The sequence below is a fragment of the Mya arenaria genome, chromosome 7 (assembly GCF_026914265.1).
Source record: "Mya arenaria isolate MELC-2E11 chromosome 7, ASM2691426v1".
Taxonomy (NCBI): Eukaryota; Metazoa; Mollusca; class Bivalvia; order Myida; family Myidae; genus Mya; species Mya arenaria.
In genome coordinates, this window is record NC_069128.1 from 132978 (window position 1) to 158821 (window position 25844).

At 34.1% G+C, this 25844-nt stretch overlaps 2 protein-coding genes across 2 annotated transcripts; both read left to right on the forward strand.

Moving 5' to 3' along the window:
* Window positions 1-1952: 1952 nt before the first annotated feature.
* Window positions 1953-25155, forward strand: LOC128239794 (transcription initiation factor TFIID subunit 5-like). The gene is made up of 18 exons (XM_052956228.1): window positions 1953-2100; window positions 2927-3039; window positions 3778-3856; window positions 4717-4795; window positions 6842-6965; window positions 7786-7904; window positions 8294-8475; window positions 14501-14592; window positions 15012-15131; window positions 17358-17503; window positions 18122-18259; window positions 19072-19153; window positions 19864-19975; window positions 20879-20992; window positions 21449-21503; window positions 22081-22203; window positions 23087-23183; window positions 24527-25155. The coding sequence occupies exons 1-18, from the start codon at window positions 1978-1980 to the stop codon at window positions 24642-24644; spliced, it is 2016 nt and encodes a 671-aa protein (XP_052812188.1). The 5' UTR covers window positions 1953-1977; the 3' UTR covers window positions 24645-25155.
* On the forward strand, window positions 8576-14473 carry LOC128239795 (major facilitator superfamily domain-containing protein 3-like). The gene is made up of 4 exons (XM_052956229.1): window positions 8576-10303; window positions 11887-12034; window positions 12531-12655; window positions 13067-14473. Exons 1-4 carry the CDS (start codon window positions 9550-9552, stop codon window positions 13387-13389), a joined length of 1350 nt encoding a protein of 449 aa, XP_052812189.1. The 5' UTR covers window positions 8576-9549; the 3' UTR covers window positions 13390-14473.
* Window positions 25156-25844: the final 689 nt, after the last annotated feature.

Genomic DNA, 25844 nt, shown 5'->3' on the forward strand with positions numbered 1-25844 from the left:
TCACAAATAATCGCATTGTAAGATTCCCTGTTTATCATTTGCAGCCTCAATTTCCAAAAGAATAGACAACACTGGCACATAGGTTTCAACAATCACGTTTTATTAAAAACATTCACACAAACATTTTTCTTCGAAAATACTTGAAATCTGTACATTTTTCAGATTTCTCGTCGTTATTTCAACTCGGACGTAAAATGATTGATTTTGGAATCTGTCAAGGTTCACACATTATACTGGCAACATTTCTCCCGTATAATTATTGCAAATTCTTTCTCTGAACATGAACCCCTCTTATATGATGCGAATAATTACGGGGTCAACATGCAACCCAAGTTCACATAGGATAATATCAGAACTCTTACAGTAAATAACGTGAAAAGAACAGAACATAACAGAAGAGACATTTTATTCAGACTTGTACAATGCACATCGTCTACATATGCATACATTTTTCATATGTCATGTAATGTTCAGATACGTGCTACGGTAACGATAAGACGGAGTCGAATGCTGACATGTACATGTATGCATATATGATTTTGTAATGGTGATGCGTTTCAGTTTAAAGTCGCCTCAGCTGCTCAGAACGCAAATTAGCCCGTCTGAGCTGACAATCTGACTTCAGAGACTACCGATAGCTGATAAGCTCTGCTTGCACAAATACATGAATTCGACTTGTGTCGCAACACACTGCGTCAAAAAGCTTATAAATCAATTAATACTGAATGTAAAATTTGATTGTAATTCCAGCCTTCTTTGAGCAAACAAATCATGCAATCACGTGACGAGAAAATGCTTACTTAACACTTCTAGCTGTCCCATAGTCGATCTAAACGTTACCACATGCAGTGTCTAACTGAGGGCTCAAAATCAATTTGGCACCTACATGTACTCATAAAACGTGTTTGGTTGAAGTGCACTCAGATATCACAATTATTCAGAGCCACAATTTTAGCTGTTTATCACGTACTTTAATGGAACATAATACAAACATTTATCATGATTTCACTACAATAGTTCCACAAAGAAGCAAAGCGAATTATCCTCGTATTATAATCCTAGAGGATATTTAGTTGTTATAGACACAAAAAATGGCTCTGAATCATACATTCTGGTGTCCGAGAAAATGTCGGGCTTAGGGCTCTGTTTCTGCTGGCCAGTGCCTGTAATTTGATATACGTATTGGTAATCACATTTTACATACTATGGGAGAAAAAATATGTTTTGCTACAATAAAAAATAATCATAATACACTGTATGGATGACCAATGATTTGAAGATACTGTAAGCGCAACTTTGGACCGTAACTTGGGACGTGCTTCCAGCCCCTCATACAGAACCGAAATTTTAATATGTCTAGTTTACATGAGATCAGGTTTTTTTGAAATTGTGAATTTTATGACAGTATATAACAGATGTTGACCTTAATTATTATCACTTGGACAGTTTCATATATTTAGATTGCGGATAAGCGCTGCCTACTCACATCACGTATAGGTACATCTGGAGCAATATTTCTACCACATAAATGATAAAAAAAAATGATACAGTGCTTTCACAATAAACTATGCTTACACTTATTAAAGTGTTCTAAAACTTGTAATTTTTTTGCGCTTTTAAATTATTGAAATCACTACACTAAATCTTAGTATAGATGGTCATTTTTTGGGCTAGATATGTAGAAAAGGTCTGTTTTATTACACTTTTTGTTAAGAATGTGTACGTGTACACATGTTTAACTTTAAAACAGTGTATTCATATTGAGGCATGTAATGTCATACCATAAACATTTCATACCGATCGAGAGGCAGTCGTAAATATATGTTTACGTATTTTGGAAATCCGTTGCGAACTTTAGCTTCTTGACAGATTGGTTCCCAGCTTGTCAGTAGAAGATAAGTGTCATTCGGAACTCCTCGGCCATTTTTTCAAAAATGGCCGAGGAGTTCCGAATGGATAAGTGTAAAGCAAAGGACAATGGCGTCCCTACCACAAATGTCGGGTCAGAATGTTCAAATTAAGGCCGAAGGAATGACAGGCGTCTCTGACAAGCAGACCTTGGCTGCAGTCCTTCAATTCCTAAAGAAGCATAATCTCAAGGTTTGTAAAAACTTTGCAGTTGCAGTGAGAAAATCAAATGTCATACGTTTTCACGACTACCGGGTAATGTTTTGATCACTCATTTATGTCATTTAATGAGATTTGATCATTTAAAGATGATTTTTCTGTGTACATTTATATATGACACGCACCAATTTGGTCAATGGAATTGAGGGCTAAATGCAATAATGATGTACCTTCTTTTTTGTCTTTATTGTGAATGCATTAAACTCATGAAAAAATCAAATTCATAGGCTTGAAAAAATCTGAAGGACGACACAGTTTTGTCATTCAAAATTACAACAAATTACTTGGAGGCCCTTAAGAGAGTCGCAAGCTGCAAAGCCAAACACAAATAGATACATTGCTCACACTGTTACTATTAGTCTATTTATTTAAAACAAGCACTGTTTTATTAAGCAATTTTCACAACCAATATAAAGATGTGTTAGTTATGGCAAAAAGTATATTCTTCCAAATTTTGCGATAAAAAAATCTGGCAATTTGGATGCATGCATGAGAACTTGTATACATTCATAATTAAGTTCACCATTCTTTGAGTCTAGATTTTGCTGATCAAACAATTGCCTATCTCAATGATTTTAAAAGGGATTATGCTATGTGCACAGAATATTGCAAATACAGATGTTGAACAGTTTTTATTATTACTTAGTTTTAATTGTTGTATTATTTATATTATATCCTATGTAATTATTTACGAGGAAATTCCCAATTTTGCCTAAAACAAGATGAAAATTCCCAATCAATCGGGTATTGATCAAATTCCCAAAATATCCTCCAAGAACCAGACATGATTATGTTGTAGGGAACAGAAGAGCTGCTGAAGAAAGAGACGGGTATAAAAGACACAGATGTTGCTCCTGAATCATCGGCACAGACTGCTTCAGAAGTTTCACATGCGCTCGCTGCCTACAAAAGGTGATCATTTATATTGAGTTAATCTATATTCCTTCAATTTGCGTTTTACTATTTAATATGACAATATTTCAAACTATCAATTAACTTACCTTTTAGATGATATAAACTAAAGATATTTTGAGATCAGTCCTTCAGTTGTAATAATTCCTTCACCTTCCCTGCATTTTGTTATAAACTTATTGTTGAAAATATACTGTTTCTGGAAACAGAATGAATACCCTGATACTAACAATCCACTAAAAGACTGGTACTTTTGATTATTGTGACAAAGAATTTGGAAATAAAATAATGTTATTGTAATTTGTTGGTTAATGTATTTTAGACATGTTTCAATCTCTACTACATCATAGTTAAAAATAAATCAATCATTATCATTCAAAGAAACAAACACTTTCTCACTTACATGTTATATCTATATATATTGAGATGAAACACAGTGATTCTACACCTTTTGAGTCAAAGGAGGACAACAGATAATAAAACAAGTATCACAATAAGGAGATGAAATAGTTACATATTACAACCGCGATTTTAAAAGAAATATGTTTTATCAGTTAATAAGTGGTTCTAAAATCATAGATTCATCTGAAATTCCAGACACAAAATGTGTTGCTGAGATGTATTTTAAGCCTCTGAAAAGCCCAAAACTATTTTTGGCCTTCAAATTACAGTCGATTAAAATGAATAATATGTATTCATCTCTTACATAAAATAATAATATATATACATCTCTTTCAGTGATGATGATCCATCTCTTTATGATGAAGACTACATTAACTTCAAATCATTCATTGAGTCTTGTTTGGATGTGCATAAGGTTGGTACCCTGTTGTATTACTTTACCCATATAATTAGTAAAACGGCTAAAATATGAATACTTTTGGTTACGGTTACCCAGCCCTACCTACGAATAAGGTGCTGAACCTATTGTTTAGCTTTGAAAAGACAGCTATTAAAATTAATAAAAGAAATTTTTAATGTGTGTTTTAATTTGTAGTTTATACATCTTTAAAGCTTTATACAGAAGACAACTTAAATGCCATGCCCCAATGATGACAGTAACTTTCTTATATAAAGCCTTATATTAATAAAAAAGAAGCCTACCTACTCTGACTGTTTTTGACCATAACCAAACCATAATTTTTTTGGCCAAACTGTAAGCTGTTTTTTTACTTTTGAATGAAATAATTTCTGTACATGTGCATGAACATTCGTACAAAAACCTAGAAAAAAGTAAAGTAATAGATAAATTATTATTTGAAGCTGTTATAATTTGAAGCAGATATAAAGGCAACTTACACTTTTATTTACATCATGGGCTTTGGATTTTTCAAGTGCTTTGTGTAAGAATGTCATAGTGTGGTTGCTAAAAAAAAACCAAAACAGGAAGGCTTCAAATCAATGCATTTGGAATGAACTGTTCAATACTTGTTTCCAAGACCATAAACTACATGCTGTATATCTTATATTCTTTGCAGTAATACCTGTCACCAAAGCAATTACTGCAACTTGTGAAAATCATTTGGAAAGGTTTTTATGTTAACCCATTAGGCAATGCAACCATGTGCTTTTATTTATTGATAAAATACAATCCTGGCGACTAGTCAAATTAGATAGTTAATTAACATTCAATGTTCATTGTATACTTTATTATTATGTTTGTCTTTTATATTTAAGGTGGAGCTGATGACAATCCTATATCCAGTGTTCGTGCACATGTATCTGGAGTTGGTCTACAATGGACATGAGCACCATGGTAAATTAATGTAGTGTGAATACTTCTATTTCAAGCATGTTTTTGTGTTTTTAAAAAAAGATTATTTGTTCCGCTTTTCATTTTATTAAAGTGGAAATTAGACTAATTAGTACATAAATTTTATTATGAAGAGAATAATATTTCCGCAGTCTTGTGCAAAGCAATTCAAGTTTGTCCTGAAAACTTCAGTACTGTACATAAATAAATATTTATAGAATATTACATTAAAAACAAAGATTTATTGAATTAATTTCAGAAAATTTCGAAAGTCTTTGGAGATCTTGATAACTTTTACGTCACAAGTTTCATAAAATTTTGTATTAAATGGCAACAATTGTAAGATACTTAATGAAAAATCTCAATGAAATTGGCGTTTATTTGAAAATTGCTTCACATTCATAGCGTGATGTCATTTTAAACCTACAGTAGTACATGAAGTCTACGTTACTTTTGTTTGACAAAATGGAGGCAGTGAAATATAAAAATTGACGTTTTCACTTTAGTGAATAAAACAGGAGTGTTAATAACATGTTCTTTTGGAGTCAAGTATGAAAGAAATTAAAGTATTATTCCTAGTATCCTTCAAATAGATATTAATAACACATGTATAGTCTTCAGGCTAGAATAATTATACCACCACAAACGAAGTTTGAGGGGGTATATAGGAGTGAGCTTGTCGGTCGGTCTGTCTTGTGGGTCTGTCTTGTCGGTTGGTCGGTCGGTTTGTTGGTTTTTATGGTTTCCGGACGATAACTCATGAAAGGCTAGACAGATTTGAAATTTTTTTGGTACACAGGTGTAACATCAGAAGATACAGGTCAAGTTCGATATTGGGGCTGGTGGGGCCAAGGTCAAGGTCACTGTTGCTAAAAATAGAAAAACAGTTTCCGGACGATAACTCATGAAAAGCTTAACAGATTTAAAAAAATTTGGTACACAGGTGTAACATCAGAAGATACAGGTCAAGTTTGATATTGGGGCTGGTGGGGCCAAGGTCAAGGTCACTGTTACTAAAAATAGAAAAACAGTTTCCGGACGATAACTCATGAAAGGCTAGACAGATTTGAAAATTTTTTGGTACACAGGTGTAACATCAGAAGATACAGGTCAAGTTCGATATTGGTGCTGGTGGGGCCAAGGTCAAGGTCACTGTTACTAAGAATAGAAAAAACGGTTTCCGGACGATAACTCATGAAAGGCTTGACAGATTTGAAAAAAATTTGGTACACAGGTGTAACATCAGAAGATACAGGTCAAGTTCGATATTGGGGCTGGTGGGGCCAAGGTCAAGGTCACTGTTACTAAAAAAAGAAAAATGGTTTCTGGACGATAACTCATGAAAGGCTAAACGGATTTGAACAATTTTTGGTACACAGGTGTAACATCAGAAGATACAGATCAAGTTCGATATTGGGGCTGGTGGGGTCAAGGTCACTGTTACTAAAAATAGAAAAATGGTTTCCGGACGATAACTCATGAAAGGCTTGACAGATTTGAACATTTTTTGGTACACAGGTGTAACATCAGAAGATACAGGTCAAGTTCGATATTGGGGCTGGTGGGACCAAGGTCAAGGTCACTGTTACTAAAAATAGAAAAATGGTTTCTGCTTCATAACTTTAATTGGGCATGACATATTGTGATGAAACTTGCTGTATAGGCAGCCTCTGTGAAGACAATGCTTGTGATTGAAAATGAGGCCAGTGGAGTAAAGGTTTTTGTGCACTGTTACGAAAATAGAAAAACGGTTTCCGGACAAACAATACATGCATGATAAAAGAAGATGCAGTGTGCAGTAACCTTGGAGTTATGGCCTCTTTTCAAAGGAATGGTTTGCCATTCCTGTGTCCAGGCGGCATTTGGGGGTATTCGTCACTCCTGTGACAGCTCTAGTGTTTTTTTGCCAGACATCATGAAACTATGAGTGAACAACTAAAAGCAACGTTAATGTAAATATGTAATCAATTTGTGCAGAATTTGTCAATTTCTCTTTACATTCAAAGGTCAAATAACTATTTTTAAAGCTGTAAATCGTTCTATTTTCAGCAAAGAAGTTTTTCCTGAAGTACTCCTTGGACCAGGAGCCCTACTACGCTGAAGATCTGAACAAGCTCTCCACTGTTACCAAGCCTGAACATATGAAGGGCAGTCAGATTATGGAAAACTTTAAGTAAGCATTATGCGTAGTAATATTAAAATGATGGCTTTGATTTGCTTGTTTTCAAAACATTGAAATCCCAAAGTCTTTTTTGTATGTAGAAACTTGTATCTGATTGTGATTTTTCTGATGATTGGCTGTAATCAGAAATGTATTGGAAAAGTGAAGATTGGCAGCGGCCAGTGTGTTTTGATGGTTGGTTGTAATCAGAGATTGATTGGAGAGGTCAATACTGGCAGCGACTATGGATATTCATTTTGTAATATTGAATTATATACATGTTAGGGCTGTCTTTTCATTTAAAAGACCATTTTGACCTCATTTCTCTTTTTTTTCAATTCAGGATTTCCTCCAATCTTTTTACCAAAATTAGTCCTCCCTCTAAAGTTCTTAAATTTGCCACTGATTTAATTATACAATGTGAAATGAATGATAAAAACAATACAGACAAGTCAAAATATAACTTAGTGCATTGATCTGTAAAATTGAAAACATTCACATTTATCTGCCACCATAAAAATAGTCTGTATACATTTACTTTTGGTGATAGTTACTCATTGGAATTAGACTTTTGAATGAACAAGCCCGAATTCTTACACTGGTGTTTGGCATAAAGATATGTAAAAAGTCTATATAATAACCTTAATTTGAGCAAGCCAAGAAAGCATTTTATCATTGCAGTGTTTGTGTTAAATTCAATAATTGTCTTTTTTAGTGTGATTAAAATTTGTCCTAAAGATCAAGCATATTTGAGTTGAAAATGTGAGGAACCTTATACACCAATCTTAAACATTTCTTTATGATCATAATGTGGTTATAACTCGTCTTACAGATCGAGCAAGTTTGTGTTAAAGATGTCTAGAGACTCTTACACCCATCTGAAACGTTTCCTTCAAGAAAAACACATGAATGTTCTCCTCAACATCATACAAGAACACCTGTTTATTGATGGTAAGTGTTTTGTGGTTGATCTCAATAAAAAGAGGTTGCGTAACACTACTGATAATTCTATTTCTGTAGTTACCCATGCAAGTTAAAGCTTCACATAAAAAGTGCTTGCGATATCCTGTATTTACATAAACTGGTATGCTCACTGACTCTCTAAATAATCATTATCTGTTGGACTCATTTCTGTCACCTTGCATGAAACGACCCATACCTGTATGACGTATATCGACTTCACGCTATAAACTTGTACAATGTTCACCTTTTGAAAGTTGCAATTTTTTTTCAATTCTTTGAAAATATTTGCTGAAATTTACCTCTTTTTTGTAGTATTCCATTGGGTACTGACACAATTAGTTCTTTTTGCAAAATGTATTGATTATATACATTTGTAGTATTTGATGGCGTACCCCGAACCAAACATCAGATTGATATGACTAGTGGTGGTCTACTTGGGGAGGCTGCGAGAGATGCCAACAAGACTAAGATTCTACACGGTCTATTGAAGGAGCCCGACATTAACATCCCCGTGGATGATGATGATGATGGGGGTGGGGACGGTGAAGATAAACCTAAGGTGAGATTGGAGATGTTTTAATTTAGTTTAATACTTTTCACATACCTTTTTAAGATGGAAAAACCATCATCTATTATCTGTCCAATTAACAAAGCTGGCATTTACCAGGGCTGTCAAGTATCAAATGAAGAGTGTTTTCTACAACAGTTTCAGTCAATCATTATACAAAAAAAATCATTAAATTTGCTACTAGCACTAGCAGACAATGCCGTGATGTTAACATTGACATCAGGTAGTGATAATTATACATATGTTAGTATAATTTATACTTACACTGGTTCCGTCGGCTTTCATTAGGTCAGACACAACTATTACACAAACCAATGTTTTTACCAATTTATTTATGAAATCATAATATTTATTTTCAATAATTATTGATTGAAATGCGTGAGAAATTATATAGTCAGCGTTACACTGAAATGTCATTGCCCAAATCTTGAGATTCATTGCGAAACTGTGAGACTCGATAGCTATCACATATCAATTACACACGATATACAGATACCAGTATGTACAAAAAGATGTTTCACTAAGATTTTTTTCATTTCCACTGACGTTTGTATCCAAAATACAATACTTTATATGTACTGTTTTGTCTTTGAATACTGTGCCAGATTGCACCTTAAGTTATTTATGATACAGGCTCATCTAAACCAGGAAAAGGGCAGTTTTATTCTTGTCATGGAAAAGTGAACATAACAAAGTTAAATAACATTCAACCATAAGCCAGCTGGCAGTGGCCTTGTTCATTTCCATTGTTGACTTGTTTTAATGTTATCAAGTTCTTTTCATGTGCAGTATTTATAGTTTAAAATGGCAAAGATAGCTGAAACTCATTGGCAGTACATTTAGTTGTGTGTAACCTTTTTTTGTAAAGGGGAACAACTGTAAATAAAAATGAACAGTAGATTAGAGTGACATTTTCTTTGTATACATGATGTACATGATGTGTTATTTATGACCTAAAAGATCCATAATTTTAACCGTCACACAGTGTTTTAAAGTTTTAAAATGATGATTTGAAGGTAGTTTTTCTGAACAAGAGACTGAGACATTTTTAAGGGATAATTAAAAATGATTTCAAGAAATATATCATATTTTGCATTCTTGTACTTTTTGCAAGGATTGCCTTATGGTTTACAGGCAAGATTTTTACCGCTTTACTTAAGAACTCATGGAATGTCATTATCAAATATTTCATTCTTTAAACTGCTTCTCATACCATGGATGTTAAAAGCGCTATGGGCGCCATTTGTCGACAAATACGGAACAAAGAAGAAATGGTTAATGTACAGTATGTTTGGACTATTTACGACATGTTTATTTGGAATGTTTTCTACACCTGATCATTTGTATGGATTAGCGCTGGTGTTATTTCTGTTTAATTTTCTAACCGCGACTCAAGACATCGCTGTCGATGGATTAGCTGTACAAATTTTAGCAACTTCAGAACTTGCCGCAGGGAATATTGCTCAGGTTGTGTGGTATAAAATTGGTGCAGTTTTTAGTGGTGGACTATTAATTTGGCTGACAGAGACATTTAAACTGCGTTGGGGAACTATTTTCTTAAATGTAGGAATATTTTACTTTTGTGCCTTTGTGTTTGTAACAAAAGTAGTACCTTCCGTGAAATTTAGTCAACTTGAGATGGAAATCATGCCCGTCAAGAATGAAGAAAACAAAGAAGAAAATATTCCTACATCGAAGCAAGAAAAAGGATCTTCAAAGCCAAAAAATGAGAGACATTGGTTACTTGAACACTTTAAAGCTGTGTTCAGCTCAAAAGAAACGAGATGGACTCTTGGATATGTTTTGATTTACAAATTAGGTAAGTTTGTCTTAAAAAATATTTTATGACATAGTAAAAGAAGTTGACTGTTGTGCTCTAGTTATTAGCTGTTATAGGGTCATTCTGTAAAAGAAATAAGATAAAAAAAATCACAGGATAAATTGGTTAAAAAAGGGCGCTAAGGCTTAAAGGACTCAACGTGTATATATACTGGGACTAATAACAATCCTACTCCCAGATGTATACATGTAGAAAATTTCATTTGGTTATTGAAAAGTTTGAAAAATTACATCAGTGCTCCAGCTAGCCCGTTTTTCAATGGCGCAGCGCCCGTGCCCCTTTTCTGACCGCCCTGCCCTTTTTTGAGTAGTGCCCTTTTCACAAATGCTCTAATAGCACCAATTATCCTGTTAGTGCCCTTTTTACTATTGAAATCATTGCAAAAGATTGGCAGCCCTTAATCCGCTGTTATAATTGAGACAAATTACGTAATACTTATGACAATTCAGTGTTCCCGCTAGGTGTCACCATGCCCACATTGACTGCTTAAAATATGCCGCACTGCCCTTTCATCTTCCAATGTGCCTTGTCCAAGTCATATGACAGCTAATTATGTATTTGTGTAGTGAGCAGACGACCTGTGTATTCATAATCGGTCATCTTTTAATCCAATAATTAAGCAGAGCCAAATAGGGAAACATCGGCAGGAGGCGGAGCTATTGAATGTCAGCCAATCAGAATATACATTGAGAATTCGTTCATTCAATGATGAAAGTTCGTAAAATGCGATAGAAAATGCGAAGGGATGGCCTGTATCGAATTAAATGGGAGTTTTTGTCGTTCATTGCATCATTAATACGGTACTCTAATGCTTACTGAGTGAGTACCTAAATCGGAACACTTTCTGCACTATTTTTGAAATATTTTTAGTTAGACTTGCACCACAATTTTCCATCAGCATACTAGGATTCAAGACCAATTGGTTAATATAAATTACATTTTTCAAGATACCACCAATCTGCATGAAAAGTAATTTACTAACCGCACTTTCAAGGACTGCAATTTTTGTCCTCGGAGTACCTAAACATGGAACAGTTTTAATTCATTATACAATCATTGAAATTAGAGTTTTGGATGAACAAGCCCGAATTCTTATACTATTGCTTGGCATCAAATTTTTTAACAAGCCCTGCTATATAAAATTCAGAATTTGAGCAAGCCCAGAAGACATTTTACTAGTGCAGGGCTTGCGGGCTTGTGTTAATTTCGACCACTGTTATATATTTTTATGTATTCTTTTAACATTATTACTACATGTTATGTTTTAGTAAACAAATATTTTATGTTATTTCCAGCTTGCTTTTTTGTCATTTTTGTTAGTAAAATTTGTCAATTTAAGTAAAAAAAAATACAGTCTGTACCAGTATGCTGTGATTGTGGCAAGCATGAAGTCATTTCCCCATGTCACGGTGTGCCATGTATTGACATTTGAACATAAAAATCTTTGAATGAAAGCAGTACTTGAAATACTTACTTGAGAATCGTGTTCTTTTGAACTTGTATCTAAGGCAAGTGTCTTTATTGATTAAAATCATGCATAAATTGATTCATTATTTTTCCAGGAGAGCAGGGTTCATTGTCAATGGTACCATTATTCCTGGTGGATCATGGAAATTCAGCTTCAACTGTGGAGTTCTGGACAGGCATAGTAGGACAGGCCACGTCTATATTTGGCTCGCTACTTGGTGGTTGGCTAGTCTCGTGGTTTAAGTAAGTATAGTTAATTAATTATGGTTGTGAAATGGTTGATAAAGGTTCAGTATTTAAAAGGTTCGATAAAAGATCAAGTATTTTGTCAGTAACAGAAACAATTGTGAGCTTAATTGCTTTTCAAATTCTAATTTGTCCTACAATTATTAAGAGAAAAAAGAAGTATGAAATATTGTTAAAAATGAACTGTAAATGTACAAATGTATGCACATGTATAGGGAAATGAAATCATATTTTATAGGTTGCATATGCATTGCACTTTTCTTTTCAATTAGGTTTGAATTAGAATTCCAATAAAAAGGCAATTCAGTGGTCAATTCCAGCACATATGAGAAAAATATTTTGCATTAAAGATGAAAGTTTATATTTCACAAATCAAAATGATAAGAACAACTTACGAGGCAAAACGGTAATGTTACATTATAGCTTCTAAATTCATTTGATTTGATATTTTCTCGATTTAGTTTAAATCTTCAATGCATCTTTATGTTTTCAGAATAAGTCCATACAGAGCCATTCTTGGATTTTCATTGGTCAGAATACTCTGGCTATTACTGTTGAGTGCTACCATTATCTCATGGCCAGTGGGAGATATTCATGGCGAAAATAAGCTCATGTTTGGTATGTTTGGTTTACTCTATTAGGTTGAGCCATTAGGTGTCAAAACTTTATACATTTTAAAAGTACTTGGTACTCTATAAGATTTTCCCCCATTATTTATTCTCTTATTCAAAAATAGAAAAATACAAAAAATAGTATTGTATATTTTGAGAAAATTGCATGGAATACTTATTAGGCTTGCCTTGTTGCCTTAAATAGACTTGTTTATATGTAATCTGGTTTGAAAATAGTTGACCTTGTTAGTTGTAAAATAGAAAATGTTGGGAAATGTATGGACATGAAATTGGTTAATGATGAAGAAATTTACATTAGTATCATGCATGTACAATTTCTTTTGCAGATCGTTTAGAAAGAAAGTAACTATATCAATCAACCATCTTATGATTTCGTACCTGTTTTATACTTTTGCAGGAATTGTGGTGCTACTAATGTGTACCATGTTGCTAGGCAGTGGTGTAGTCACAACAACGACCTTCACCTTGATGATGTACTGTTCACAAAGGTCACCAAGTGCAATTCAGGCCAGCCATTACACTACCATGGCAACCGCAGAAGTCCTGGGCAAACTGACATTCTCCGTTCTGATTGGTTCATTTGCCGACACATTTGGATACTCTTTGGCTTTTCTGTTGTTTGTTATATTGGCTGTTTTGGTCTTGCCTGTTTTAATGAATTGTCCTTTGAGTTTAAGAGAAATGTTGAACAATACTGGAAATAAAAGCAATAGAAAATGATACTGATCTTGATTATTAAGTTCATTTACTGGTGAGATGTAAAATGAAAATAAGATGCATGTTTGTTAATGAGTGACAGTTAAAACTCTTTAAAATACATGGTTCGTCCGTGCTGCACATCATGTCAGCCCCATGTTATAGTAAAATAGAACATGAATGTAGAAAGGTTATTACTTACGGTGAAGGTGTAAGATCCCCATTACTTTGAGTCTACCATTTTCTACACTACAGTCATTATTTTTTCATGAATGTGTTTGCCAAGTTTTGACCAAATTCCTCTTTTCCCTGACATGGAAACTGTCTGAGCTGAAGCATGTACATTCTTTGTACTTGCATATAACATTAAGTAATTTTTATCCTAGGAAAAAGATCACTACCTTTGTACACTTGATTTTTTGTGAGTCCATTTATATCCTAAATTTCGTCGCCATCATGAAAAAACATCATTCTATACTTTTGATGTGACATCATACATGAATAGCATTAGAAATTGTATGCAATATAAAGATACTTTTTATATGATATAAACAGAAAATAACATTTAGGGTCATGCAAAATGTTAACTTATTAACTAAAATTTTTCAATTTAAGAAATAATTTCCATATTGAATGACCACCTATGTAAGAGTCCTTTTAACAGATACTAATATTTTAAACTGGGTTTCGCACTGAAATTGCTACAAAGAATATCCATTTCTAAATAGTTTGAATAGCAATTTCAATTTTTTGTTAATCAGGAGCTGAAATATCCGATATCTGCAAAAAGGCATTCATCCTCTTTATAAAAAGAATTGTATACCATTTGAATACTAAGTGTTGTTACTATTAATAATGCCATTCTTTTACATATCACCAGGAACCTATTACTAAGGACGTTTGTAAAACATCCATACATGAACGTTTGCGCTTGTTGTATTTCAGCTGGCTTATTGAATTACAAAAAGAACAGCATGGTTACAAACAAAACTCTTTGAAGAGTTGAAACTGACCCCCCGGAGCTGTTGTTCAAGTTGTCGATTGAGCTGCTACAATGTTTTGTTAAACTGTTTGCAGAGCATGTTTTGCTAAGTTGTTTGCAAGCAGTTATTTAAACAATACTTTGTGTTTTTAGAAAAAGAAGCAGAAAAAAGATCCATTGCTTACAAAGAAATCAAAGAATGACCCAAACGCACCAGCTACAAACCGGATACCCATGCCAGAACTGTGAGTAAAAATAGCTTGAATCTTATTTATGCACAATGATCTTAAACTTATAACTTGAAACAAATAATCCTTAATCTGAAATCAGAAGTTTTAGTCTTTGTGATGGAGAAAAGGAAGAGGCCAAATCTTACTGTCTACACCTTTCATATTAAATGATATATCACTGTTTTTGGTGTGCCCATGTTTCAGGAAGACCCATGAGAAGTTTGAGAAAGTGAATTCCTACAGAGAGACCCTTAAGACGGTCAAGATGGGGCCCACCTCCCTACCATGTAAAGCTTGCATAATGTTTGCCCATATTTCAGGAAGGACCATGACAAGCTTGAGAGAGTGAATGCCTACAGAGTCCCTTAAAAGGGTCAAGATGGGGCCCACCTACTCACCATTTATAGCTTGCATAATGTTTGCCCATATTTCAGGAAGGACCAAGACAAGCTAGAGCGAGTGAATGCCTACAGAGAGGCCCTTAAGAGGGTCAAGATGGGGCCCACCTCCCTGCCATCCATCTGCTTCTATACCTTCCATAATGCCATTCAGGGGTAGGCATAATGATAAACTTACAATGATATTTCCCAATAACAGTTTACTGTATGACTGAGAAATGTTAAAATGTATATTAGTATGTCAACACTTTTTTTTTTCTTTTCTTCATATGGTAAGAAAAAATGTTAAGCATTGTCATAATCGTGGTTTCATTGTTACCGTCATCCTGCAAAAACTTGAACCTTGATCGTTACTCAAAAACTGTTCAAGATATTTACATGAAACTTATTACACATGTTTTAGAGATGATATTCAAGACCCATAACATTGGGTCGAGTGAGTAATGCCCCCTTTTCAACTAAAAAAAACAACAACACAGAAACAAATATTGGCATTAAATTTTGCTCAGCTGCGCTCTTTTCTATTACGATGTACAATTAGTTTTAACTCTATGTAGTATTAAGTGATTATTTTCGAAAAAAAAGTAACAAAATCAAATTATTACTCAATGCTCCAAGCCAAGAATGGTGCATTCTGGTACAAGGCAAATTTTATAGTAGTGATAATCACAGACTTTTTTTAAGACATGTTGCTAGCATATTTTATTTGGATTTTGTACATTGTAAGCAATTTTCCAAATAACATGATCCCAGGTATAGACATATCAGTAGATTCTAGATTGATATTCATGGTTTTACACTTCAGGATTATCCTAAAAATCAGGACTGAGAGCTTTTAACTTCCGACTATTGTGCAGTTGTAAAGATTGTGCTATGTCTTGATATTTGCAACAAAAACTGTATGAAGTATTTTTAGATATGAATATAATAGCTGGAACTTTTAAAAGGTGTCCAAGCCTCTTTACCCTGCTTTAGGCATGAATCCCTTATTATTAGTCATTTGGTTTGTTACTGACCCACTACGGAAACATGGGGGGGGGGGGGTCTGTGAAATTTATGGGGGGGGGGGGGGCGTTAGTTTAGCCATGTTTCTGTAGCGGATCAGTAACAGACCTTATAACTGATTTATTTCAATGACCACCTCTCGCGAGCAAAAATGTTAAAACTATAATATAAGAATGGATGAATGGCGGCCATTTTTGTTGACTATTGACATAACTAGCTATAGAAAAATAGTTGGTCACCATGTGACTTTTCTTATCTAATGAAAAGGTCAGAAACTAGTGGGACGTGAAATAAAACCAAATAGACACACCTTGCTATCTTTTAGGATTTACAATTATCACCTGTTAATATGTACAGTAAAACTGCGATCGCTCGAGGTCGCCAGGGACCGAGCCAAAACCTCGAGGGAACCGATGTTTCGAACTACCCGATTTTCAATTTTCCAGTTTGATATGAAATATCTTTCATTGTTTTTTAAGTTTGAAGTCGTCAAACAGACTGTTTACTAAGACACCGATTATGTGTTGCGTTGTGGAAATCGCTAATATGTTCAAAGGTTGATGTAAACTAAATGTAAAACGTAAAAGATAAAACAATAAATAGAAATGTTTATTTTAACAAAAAAGCACATTTTCGTAACAAGCAACATTTGAATGACAGTCCATATTGTGGCATTAGTCAGATTAAAGTTTCGCAAAATCAAGGATTTTTTATTGACGCATCTTGTCGGTTTCGCAAAACTGTTCAATCGTAATGTGACGTGACAGCGTACAGAGCGTCTGAAGATCACGGTCAGCATCGGCAGTGAATTCAAAGAACCTTCTTCTGACCACATCTAAAGCGTTAACTTCTCGTCATTAACTTCTCATAATTATCGTCTCAAATGCCCATATCAACTAATATCGGTCATGCGTTAACAGTAAAAAACGTTTTTTCACACCTTATCAAATTGCCTTTCAACTGTCATTGCAATATTTACAACTTGTGAAAATTTTAACACCTAGTAATTGATTGTTTATTTTGGAACACGCGTTCTGGAAAAAGTGTGAAATTTTGTCCTCGAGGGAGCCATAAGGTTTTGTGCACGATTTGTGTACTTGGGACCGAGGATATTGCTCGACTGCTCGACATTATTAGGTTTCCATGCAGCGTGGGTATATTTTATATAAAAATAGAAGGAAAAAAGTTCGGGACCAAGCTCCGACCTCGAGGGAACGCTGGTTCTCTAACGACCACTTGTTTGAGGGAACGCAGTTTTACTGTACATGTTTCAGTGAATATCAGACTTTAACATCTACATCTGTTTTCTCATATTTAACAATAACAGATATTTGACTTTTTATTTGCACTTTTAACATTTTATTTTCATTATTACAGAATCACGGGTATAGACATATCAGAAGACTCCAGCCTGATGTGTACATGTTTTGGTGACTCAAACATCAAAATCTGGTCCCTCACTCCGAACAAACTGCGCGTCATGAAACAAATGGACGAGCTGGAACTCATTGACAAAGATGCTGGTAAGTGTTTGTAACAATGATATGTTTATATGTCATATTGTCTGTTCTTAAGACAGAAGAAGTTGAGATACTGTTTAAACCTTTTATCGGTGATGAAACTGTGTTTAACTAACTTGTTTAAGGTCAGAAAACAGTGGAATTTTCCAGCCAATAACATGATCAACCAAATTCTATTTGGCATTTATGCAATTTGCAATCTTTCACCAGTTCGAACGCAGCTTGTGAAGTGGTTAAGGTTCTGGTGATGGATGGGTTATTTGAAGCAATTGTGACTTATTTTACCGGTATGTTGAAAAGCAGGTAGAAAACTGTTAAAAAAAAAATATGAAACTTGGTAGAAATGCATACATCTTGCAAGTTCCATCGATCAGGCCAAATTGTTGACAAATCACATGTGTTTAATTGATGCTTTTTGCCAGATAAAAATTACCATAGATAGCTGCACTGTTAAAATAACATTATTGTTTCCAAAAGATATATCATGATTTCATTTGTCATTATATGTTTAATTGAAGCTTCTTGCCAGATAGAAGTTATCCTTGACAGCAGCATTGTTATAATATCATAACTATTGCCCGACATATCATTGATTTCATTTATCATTATTATCCTATACAGATGATGTCTTAGAACGCATGATGGATGAACGGACAGCTGAAGACTGTAAAATGCTGACAGGTCACAGTGGCCCAGTGTTTAACACCAGCTTCTCTCCTGATAAAAGCAGCCTCACATCATGTTCCGAGGATGGCACCGGTAATTACTTTTTCAATGATCATACATGAATGTGCCATATTTTGTCTCCCTCCATAAATGGGAAGACATTTTGTATTTGCTCGGCTTATCTGTCTGTCCATCATAGATCATGTCCACTCCATAATTCTTGAACCACTTAAAGGATTTTGAATTAAGTTGTCAGAAATTTTCACAAATATTGAGAAGTCACATGCAGAGTGCATGCAACAACGATGACGGGTCAAAGTCATGGTCACACTTAGAGGGCAGATGTCATATGTCTTTATTTTGTGTTCGCTCCATATCTATTAACTGGCTTAAAGATTTTGAAATTATTTGGCACAAATGTTCACAATATTGAAATGATGTGTCTTGTCCACTACAAACATGGTGGGAGACATCTGTCTTTGATAACCAAAAACAACTGTCTTGTTATGTACCTTTCCTCACATTTCATGCTAAAACTTTATTGTTGGATTAAACTTGGAAAAGGATATTTTACAAAGAATGCCAATGAGTCTGGCGCCTAGATAAGTGAGAGCAAAAAGGAAGTTTTTAGCACAGACTGGTACTGATTTACAAAATATAATTAACTAAAACAGATCTTACTCAGAATAAACAAGTGAAGTCATTCTGAGGACTTCTGCTTGTCAAAAACAAGTAAACTTCTACTGACATAATTTAATTTAAACTTATTATTTCTTCATATTCTTTACTGTATGAACATGTTTCAAGTATTATGTCTTAATAAGTCTTAAGTGCAAAATCAGTGAATAAATGCTTTTTCCTTATTTGGCTTCTGTTCGTCACACTTGAATTAATTATTGTTTCAGTTCGACTCTGGAGTCTCCATACATGGACCAATCTTGTATCCTATAAAGGCCATAATACCCCTGTGTGGGATGTGAAATTCAGGTGAGAGTCAAACATCATGGCTTCCATTATGCAGAACCCCATGGGCACAGGCATTTTCATTCTTTAAACATGTACCGGTAGTCTAAGAAGGTATTAAGTTGAAACTAGGTTTTGGAAACAGCTGGATGCTGCAAAAAGGGACAGGGTGCTTAAAAGAGTGAAAAGGCAAATTGTTTCATTGTATCAGAACTTTGTTAGAAATGTAATTGATTGAAGTAGTTTTAGGTTTTGACTGCCAGATATATTAAGTTTGTATCTATTTTATAATTATGAAATAAGCCTTTAAACAAAACAAAGAAGAATTTTTTTGATTACCTAACAAGTTCAATTCTCTGAAGGCAGAAGAGTGCACATGCTTGTCCACAAGTGGGGAAAAGGGTGATACCAACAATGGACAGAGTGCAGCACCTTCCTATAAATCTTGATCTAAAACCCAAGTTGAAATAAGGTGTACTTATATACCAATATCTCTTTTGGCTTATGAAGAAAACTGTAGTAATGTATCATAATGTTTAATCATGTCAGTAAATTGTTCTGTGTGTTAGACTTTTCTATTGTTGACATACTGTCAGAACATTTAAGATTCTAATTTAGCTAGCCATTCATCCTCACATGCTTTATACCATGTCAGGACCATTTTTAAGGTAAAATACTTAGGTTATTTATCAGACCTGCTGGCCACTGGACAATTGTCCTTTTACCAATTTCAGCCCCCATGGTCACTATTTTGTGTCTGGTGGTCATGACAGGGTGGCCAGACTGTGGACAACAGACCACTACCAGCCTGTCAGGATATTTGCTGGACATTACGCTGATGTTGATGTAAGAAGCTCTGTATTTGAAAAAAATAATTTAAGGGTGACATATCATTGTCTTCATTTTTGCTTAGTATTGAAAATTATTTGAACTTCATTAGAATAATAAGTTGAGGTAAATTAGATTTTGTGTACAAGTTTAGATACCAAAGTGAGGCTTCAGTGTAGATATTAAAGGCCCATTAGCAGATGTTTTGATGTAATGAAAAACAAAACTTTTCTGATATTTTTTAAATCATATGATTAGCTTAGAATGAAATTAATTCATAAATGGAATGGTAAAAAACAAATCAGAAAATAAACTCTAGATCTAAAGTCAGGGAACATATGCATAATACCACTGTAGATACAACTAGATGGTTGTATGAACATTTTAAATTGTGGTGTAATTTGTCAACATTGAAACAAACAAGTTGTCAACATTTGAATGATGCTTATTGTGATTGTTAAGGTTATTGGAACATTTAAAACAAAGCCATCATTTCATCGATAGTTGTAACTGTCAGGTAGTAGGGTAATGGGAGGCTTTCAAGGTGCTAGTTATTTTTATGCCCCCGAAGGTGGGCATATTAAATTTTTTTATTTATGAATATAAACAAATATACTTGCCATATCAGAAGGTGTTGCTTTAATGATGGTTATGGCTGGGAAGAAATTATATCTCATTTTATTTTCAGTTACATTCATTGGTATAAAAAGTAAAGAAATAAAAGAAGGATTGAGGTGTCATAAGACAATCCTAAACGATTTTTTTTGTGTATTCTTACTGAAGTGTGTGTAGCTGCACCTGAATGGAAACTTTGGTCCTACATTTTAGTAATCACACCTTCAAGATTTGTTCAATGTTTCCAATAGGTCCTGTGATTGGTCAATCCTGTTTAAAGGTGTAAAATGTCATCTCCTATTTCAGTGCGTACAGTTTCATCCGAATGGAAACTACGTTGCCACAGGTTCCAGTGATCGTGCTGTCAGGATATTTGATGTGCTGAACGGGTCCTGTGTTAGGACACTTACCGGTCATAAGGTAAGAATCCCCTATGATAATTTGTTTGCTTTATTTATGAGGCATTCATAATTGACCTTGAATTGGCCACCATAAGCTGATGATTTTTTATGTCCAAAACCCAGGTCCTTAACTCAATGCCAAGGTCACTGTGTTCCTAGAACTTTGTCAGGTTTGCTATGTACACCTTTATGTGGTTCATGTCAGTTCTATAACTTTATTACTGTGGTCAAAGTGTTTGTTGAGTTATGCCCCTTTCTCAACTGAAATTGAAAATATACATTCTTGTTTCAGCTGAACATTTCTACATTGATGTTTCAGGGTGCAAAATTCTACATTAATGTTTCGTTGTGCAAAACTATACATTTATGTTTTAGGGTGCAAATTTTTTCATTAATGTAAAATTCTACATTAAGATTTCAGGGTACAAAATTCTTCTTTTATGCTACAAGGATCAAACTTTTACATTTTTTTCAGGGTGCAATACACAGCCTATGTTTCTCCCCAGATGGAAAATATCTAGCTTCAACAGGTATGTTTGTATTTCACCATGTATGTACTTAATCAGAACAATACAAGGTGATTTGACACCACTTACTGACAAACTCAAACTATTGGACATATCTTTAGTTGACTGAAATTTATCTTCATTCAAAGAAAAAAAGTTGTATTGCCAAAGCCTCAACATTGTTGTCTTCAACGGCATGTAAAACCCTGGACAATTAGTAAAAAAGCATTTCAAAATATTCAGCTGAAACTTGGTAAACATGTTGCTAGAGGCAATACACACATGTCAGCTAGGCCCATAACTATGGCCTTTAATAATTGCTTAGTTATAACCGTTATATTAATGTGGTATGCTCTGTGGCGCGCTTGGTTCATCCGACACTTATTTTAATAGAAAGAGACAAAATTATAATGCAATCACTGTGCATGATACACAATCTCTTTTGAAAGATGTTTTTCAAGTTATAAGTAAGTAGATATCAAATTAGACATTCATGCTTTGTTTCTATAATTTGTTATTGAAATGTTTTACATTAATGCATGTCATTTGGAATATGTGCTGAGAATTCACTATATTTGAAGTGTTTGCTATTTGTTGACAGGTCTGGATGCTACCATATGCCTTTGGGACATTTCTAATGGGAATATGTTGGCACAAATGAGAGACCATACAAACACAGTGTATTCTCTGTGTTTTAGTAGATGTGGTTCAGTTCTGGCTTCAGGTAAGTGTCCTTTATGTATGGAACATTTCTAATAGGATTTATGCAAGCACAAATATGAGACCATCCTAACACAGTGTATTCCCTGTGTTATGGTAGATGTGGTTCAGTACTGGCTTCAGGTAAGCTATATGGAACAATTCTAATGGTATTTATGCTAGCCCAAATAAGAGACCATACCAACACAGTGTATTCCCTGTGTTTTGTTAAATACAGGATCAGGTAAGCTTTTAAACATGGGAATTTCTATTGCAAACATGGTAACCCAAATGAGAGACTATTCAAATACATTGTATTCTCTGTGCTTAAGCTTATGTGGCTCTGTACTTGCATCAGGTAAGCTTACTTAATACATGGGTATTTCTTATGTTACATTATGACCATACCTACACTGTATTCCCTGTAGTATAGCAAATGTGGTTTAGTTCTGGTTTCAAATAAGCTTTTAATATAAGACATTGATTTCTAACAGTTTTTAGAAACAGTGTATTCACTGTGCTTTAGCTGTTGTGGTTCAGTTTTGGCCTCAGGTAAGATTCCATTATATACGGGACATTTTTTTAACAGGATTTAGATTCAGTGTATACACTGTGCTTTAGCTGTTGTGGTTCAGTTTTGGCCTCAGGTAAGATTCCATAATATATGGGACATTTCTGGTTCAATACTGGTTTCAGGTAACCTATATTTAGGATTTTGTCTATCCTACAGAACTACAGACAAATACATGATTAAAACTATGATGATTGGATTGCTTTAACAACCTTTTTTTCTATGAAATTCTAGATTTCCTATTTTATTCCAATAAAAGACTAAAATATTATTAAATAATTCTGAAATCAATTCTGTCTAATAAATGGTAGTATTCAAATGCATGTCATTTTTCCAGGGGGTCTTGACAACACGGTGAAACTGTGGGACGTCACTAAAGTCATCAAGGAAACAGATAAGGACATGGATGCCAGCATACCTAGTTCATTGTCTGTGTGAGTATATAAACATACTTGAAAATATACATCATTTGGTAACAATTCTTTTTTCATATGTAAATCTAATATAAAATATATTTCATCGCATTTCAGCCTGTCTTGTTTTCAAAGTTACTATAAATGTTTGTAAAACAATTTAGCGTTTTGTCACCCTTGCGCAATAACTCAATAATTTCAAATAGAAATTGAAGCAGATAATGATTTCTTGCATTAATGTTATGATTATGAGGTGTTAAAGCAGGGAGCAATGGTGGTGGTTATAGAGGATACTTGTTTCTTTCAGTTTAAGATAAGCAATATATATCACCTGGTGAACACAAAAAATTAATTGGAAAATCACCTGAAACTTCATCCAAATGAAATGTTATACTGGAAATGAAATTAAATGACGTCATTGCATTTTCTTTCTGACATTGTATGCGTTTATGTTACCATTTCTACAATGAAATTGGTAAAATCTGAGAAAACAGTGATATTTTTTTTTCAATAAACTGACAATTTCAAACGTTGGCTTTATTGAGACATAATCCACTGTTATATTTTGATAAACCACTGGAAAGCATGAAATAAAACTACTCTAATCCACAATTGACAGTTGATCGATTTAATTTTGATGAACATCAAAAGACCACTTACTAGAATTGGATGAATCATGTGAAGGAACTGCTCAATTCAAACTGGCAGCAGAATATAACTTGACTTCAAACCACTTAGTAATGTTGATACTGACTATTCTGGTTTGGGCAGAAGAACGTCCAGTACGACCAGTATGTTGTCCGATCAATAACATTTGAAGCATTTGTTCAATCAAATTTGGTCAGAATGTGTATTGGCATAATATCTCGGACAAGTTTGTTAACCTCAAGATTTTTCACCCTTTCATAATTGAAATAACCTAAAATCAAATATTGTCCTTTAAATATAACTTCAGAAGCCATTGTCCATATCAGAATGTGTATAGGCATAATGTTCAATAGCCAGGGATATTGCTCGAGTCACTCAAGCGTAAACAACCTTCAATAATAGAAATTACCTAAAATCGGTCTTGTCCGTCAGTAACTTAAAAAGCTTGAGCACAATCATCAGCAACTTTAGACAATATGTTTAGGGGCACAGTATACTGGTCAGGTTTGATAACCAACCACATCGTCTTAGTCACTCAAGAGTTATGACCCTCGAATTAGCAAAAAGCTGTAAAAACAGCGTCCACTCTTTAAATTTGGCTAACATTCAACCAATTATCACCATACTTTGTGTCCTAAAAAAAGGACAGACGTATTTTGTGAAGGTTGGCGCTTTTGTTTGTTATAAAAAGTAAAACTTTCTCGCTTTTATTTCAGAAATGAATCTCCCAATCTCCTCATAGGGTCGTTTGCAACAAAGGCCACCCCAGTGCTCAACATTCATTTTACACGGAAAAACCTGCTGCTGGCAGCTGGACCCATGAAAGTATCATGAAATTTGGCATACACATGTCCCTATAATGGTTTTAAAAGACTCAAGTGACAGTTGAAAGATTGGTATAGTGCCAAACTTGATGTGTTATAATAACTTGAGAGAGACACATGATTGTGCTATTAAAGATTCTTGTTTTGTTGAAAGTTTAAGATCATGAACCTGTTCTTGAACATAACAAACGCAACTCAGTGTATATTGTACCAGAAATAGTTCAGTTTTATTTTTTGTTATGGATTATCAGTTTTACAAGAATTGACAACCACTTGTGATGCTCTTGTTGAGAAAAAGGGGGTGTGACTTACAGCATGTTCGAACGTTACTATAGACATGCGTTCATGATCATGTTACTATTATAACTATTGTCATGTTATTTCTGTGTTTGAAATAGAATGCATTTAAGATGCCGAGTGGAAAGCATTCATTTGGACAGCTGTAACTTCTGAAGATTATGCTTTTGTACATGTTGTAAAGTTTTAAAGATTATATGTGGATATAAATAGATGAAATTATATGTATGTTTTCTTTTTCCAAATGCAAGCAAACTACCAGTACAAAGCTTTAAGTGCCTCAATATATTTCCTCTCATTTAGAAGGATATTCAAAGGGTTCTGCAGGTGTGCTGCGCTCAATTAGAGTTTTGGTCTGGCTTGTTTCTGGTCAATTGAAGAAGGTAACACATTTGAATAAGAATTTTTATTGATTCACAGCACAAATTATTCTATATAAGTATGCAGCACAACAATTATAAAAAATGTTTAGTTTCAAAAAGGAAAAAAACAAGATATATATACAAACATGTAATCAACAATTGCGTACGACCATGGTAAAATTAATATTTAAAAAATATACAGGCATTTAACTGGGCATTTTCCAACTGTGTAACGTTTTCAGCTTAATTAGTGGGACTTTTTCTTAAAACTGGCATCGCTGCCAATTCAGATTTATTTATGTTATTAATTTTAACGTTATTATACGTTTAGTTCAATATTCTTTTCACAATTATACAGAGCATTGCAATCAGAACTAACAACAGTCTAAAGCATCAGTGCCCAACATGCATTCAGCGAAATACACACCCTCACAATAATAACAACATATTGAAAAATCAAAATATTTTACGAAATCCCAACCTCCCATAACAGTAAGAGCAAAATTAAACATATAATTACATGTCATCTCAAACAATCTAGCAACAGAAAA